This window comes from Mandrillus leucophaeus, unplaced genomic scaffold, assembly GCF_000951045.1.
Source record: "Mandrillus leucophaeus isolate KB7577 unplaced genomic scaffold, Mleu.le_1.0 Scaffold227, whole genome shotgun sequence".
In the NCBI taxonomy this organism is placed as follows: domain Eukaryota; kingdom Metazoa; phylum Chordata; class Mammalia; order Primates; family Cercopithecidae; genus Mandrillus; species Mandrillus leucophaeus.
In genome coordinates this window covers 740281-743515 of record NW_012102332.1, presented here as the reverse complement: position 1 = coordinate 743515, position 3235 = coordinate 740281, and the positions used below count along the sequence as shown (strand labels likewise).

The 3235-nt window shown below is 38.7% G+C and overlaps 1 protein-coding gene across 4 annotated transcripts; it reads left to right on the top strand.

The window, feature by feature from the left end:
• The first annotated feature begins 2452 nt into the window (after nt 1-2452).
• LOC105540755 (28S ribosomal protein S18c, mitochondrial-like) lies at nt 2453-2944 on the top strand. 4 transcript variants are annotated; one of them, XM_011981476.1, is made up of 2 exons: nt 2465-2619; nt 2704-2899. In XM_011981476.1, exons 1-2 carry the CDS (start codon nt 2465-2467, stop codon nt 2897-2899), a joined length of 351 nt encoding a protein of 116 aa, XP_011836866.1. The 4 variants fall into 4 exon arrangements, with proteins under 4 accessions (XP_011836865.1, XP_011836866.1, XP_011836868.1 ...); XM_011981478.1 differs by having other exon boundaries at nt 2762-2819; XM_011981477.1 differs by having other exon boundaries at nt 2465-2700; nt 2759-2819.
• The last annotated feature ends 291 nt before the right edge of the window (nt 2945-3235 follow it).

Sequence of the window (3235 nt, the reverse complement as noted above, 5' to 3'; positions counted from 1 at the left end):
ATTACTTTTCTGAGAGCTCTGGACTCCAAGAGAGAGTATTCAACACCCTGATGGGGCACAGAAATGAGAAAAGACATATTGAAAAGGGTAAGAATATTCTTACTTTACCCGACCAACCCTCCTCCAGGCCAGCAGAATGCAGCAACAAGAGAGATCTCCTTGGCCCATAAGTTCTCCCATGGGGGAAAGAGAGCATGCAGTGAGCATCTGACTCTTCTGTAGCCTTTTGGTTTACTGCCTGAGAGGCTCACTTCTGTTATGTCTCACCCAGAACACTGAGTAAATCAGAAAGGCTAGATTGCCTGGGGGCTGCTAAGAACAACAAAAATAGATGAGGGCTCTCAACAACCAGCATGCAGACCTCAACAGCATGCTTGTGGTGCACAGCAGCAGGCCACCTGCCCATGGATCCCAGCAACAAGCCTGCTTACCCACTGACCCCAGCAGTTGGCCAGCGTATAGATCCCACCAGCCAGCCCACTCAGAATCTCTGGCCAGCCTGACTGGTGAAGGGCTTTCCCCGCTGAAGTCAGCCTGTAAAGATTAAAAGAGATGACTCTTTCTTCAAAAGTACAGGCACCAATGCAAAGCCATAAGGATCACAAAGAATCAGGAAAATACAATGACGCCAAAAGAACACAATAAACCAGTAACTGATCTTTAAAAAAATGGAGACCTAAGAACTGCCTGGAAAAGAATTCAAAATAAGTGTCTTAAATAATCTCAGTGAGCTATTAGAGAACACAGAAAGAAAGCCACATGATATCATGAAAACAATACATGAACAAAATGAGAACTTCAACAAAGACATAGAGATGATAAAAGAAAATAAATTTTGGAGCTGAAGGACACAATGACTGAACTGAAAAATTTCAGAGGAAACTTCAACAGCAGACTTGATCAGGTAGAAGAAGCATCAGTGTGCAAAAAGAGAGATCATTTGAAATTATCCAGTCAGAGGAACAAAAAAAAAAGAAACAATTTTTTAAAAGTAAAGAGAACTTAAAGAACTTATGAGACATCATTAAAGGTACCAACATATGCTTTATGGGATTTCTACAAAGAGAAGAGGAAGATAAAGTGGTAGAAAACTTATTTAAGGAAATAATGGCTGAAAATTTCCCACATCTGGGAAGGGAAATAGACATCCAGTTTCATGAAGCCCAAATAACCCCAATTACCCAATTAGAAGAGTAAAAAGAAAAAAGAATTTAAAAAAAGAATGAATAGGGCCTACAAGAATTGTGGGGCACCATCAAGTGAACTAATTTCCACATAACAGACATTCCCAAAGGAGACAAAAGAGAAAAGGGCCTAGAAAACATACTTAAATAAATAATGGCTAAAATTTTTCCAAATCTGAAAAAAAATGACACCATCCAGGTACAAGAAGCTCAGAAGTTACCAATAAAATTTAGTCCAAAGAGGAAATCCTAAAGGCACATTATCACCAAATTTACAAAAATCAAAGACAAAGAAAGAATGCTCAAAGCAGCAAGAGAAAAGAAACATACCAAATGCAAGAGATACTCAATACAGCTTTCAGTGGATTTCTCAGCAGAAACCTTGCAGGCAAGGACAGAGTGGAATGCTGTATTTGAAGTACTAAAGGAAAAAATTACCAACCGAGCATATTGCGCCCAGCATAGCTATGCTTCAAACACTAAGGCAAGATAGACTTTCCCACACAAACAGAAGCAGAAGGAATTCATCATCACCAAATCTGTGTTATAAGAAATGCCAAAGTTGTACACATGGTAAACACAAAGCAAAAACCTGTAATAGATATATTATAAATAAATGGCACAGAATCAAAACATACCACTAGAAAAAAAATCACTTAACCATGAAGGAAGACAGTAACAGAGGGAAAAAAGAAGAAAAGGTCTAAAAAACAACCAGAAAACAAATAAAATGGTGGTAATAGACCCTTACCTATCAATAATAACCTTGAATATAAATGGATTAAATTATCCAGTTAAAAGACAAAGAATGACTGAATGGATAAAAAGCAAGACCCATGGCCAGGCAAGGTGGCTCATGCGTGTAATCCCAGCACTTTGGAAGGCCAAAGTGGGCAGATCACAAGGTCAGGAGTTCTAGACCAGCCTGGTCAACATGGTGAAATCCCATCTCTACTAAAAATACAAAAATTCACCAGGCATGGTGGTGTGCACCTGTAATCCTAGCTACTCAGGAGCTGAGGCAAGAGAATGACTTGAACCTGGGAGGCAAAGGTTGCAGTGAGCCAAAATCATGCCACTGCATACCAGCCTGGGCGACAGAGCGAGACTTTGTCTCAAACAAACAAACAACAACAAAAAACAAGACCCAGCTATATACTATCTACAAGAAACTCATTTCACCTAAACCTGTGTGATACAGCAAAAGCATCTCAAAGAGGGAAGTTCATAGCAATAAATGCCAACATAAAAAGGTAGAACCAGTGGAGGAATGTGGAACCATGGCCACTATAGTTGCTGTTTGCAGTGGTCTGGGGAGGAAGAAGTTGACACACCTCGTAATGGCTGCTGTTAGCCTTACACATCCCAGGACTCACGTGGTGCTATGGAGAAGAGGTTGTTCACAATATAAACAGATATCCACCAATGAGGACCTGTCCATTCCAATGGAAAATTCTTATAAAGAAGCCCTTAAGAAATGTATCTTGTGTGGAAAGCATGTACATTTTAAGAATGTACAGCTTTTGTCCCAGTTTATTTCTCCATTTATTGGATGCATTTGTGGAAGGCACAAAACAGGTCTTTGTGGAAACAAACAGAAAGAAATCACAAAAGCAATTAAGAGACCTCAAATAATAGGGCTTATGCCAGTTACATACAAGGATGCTGCATACCTCAAGGACCCTAAAGTTTGTAACATCAGATATCAGGAGTAAATTATACCATGTTACCACTAATAAACTTATTTTACAGTTAAAAAAAAAAAGGTAGAAAGACTTCAAATAAACAACCCAATGACACACCTCAAAGAACTAGAAAAGCAAGAACAAACCCAATGCAAAATAATTAGAAGGAAAAAAATAATAAAGATTAGAGCAGAAAAAAAATTAAATTGAAACCAAAGAAAACCATATAAAAGATCATTGTTTTTTTGTTTTCTGTTTTAGTTTACAGAGAGTTTATTCAAGCACAAAGATTTAGGACTGTAACCCAGGACATGCTTCCAAGTTGTCTTGGGGAGTGCTCCAGAGAACAAGCAACCGACTCAAGTT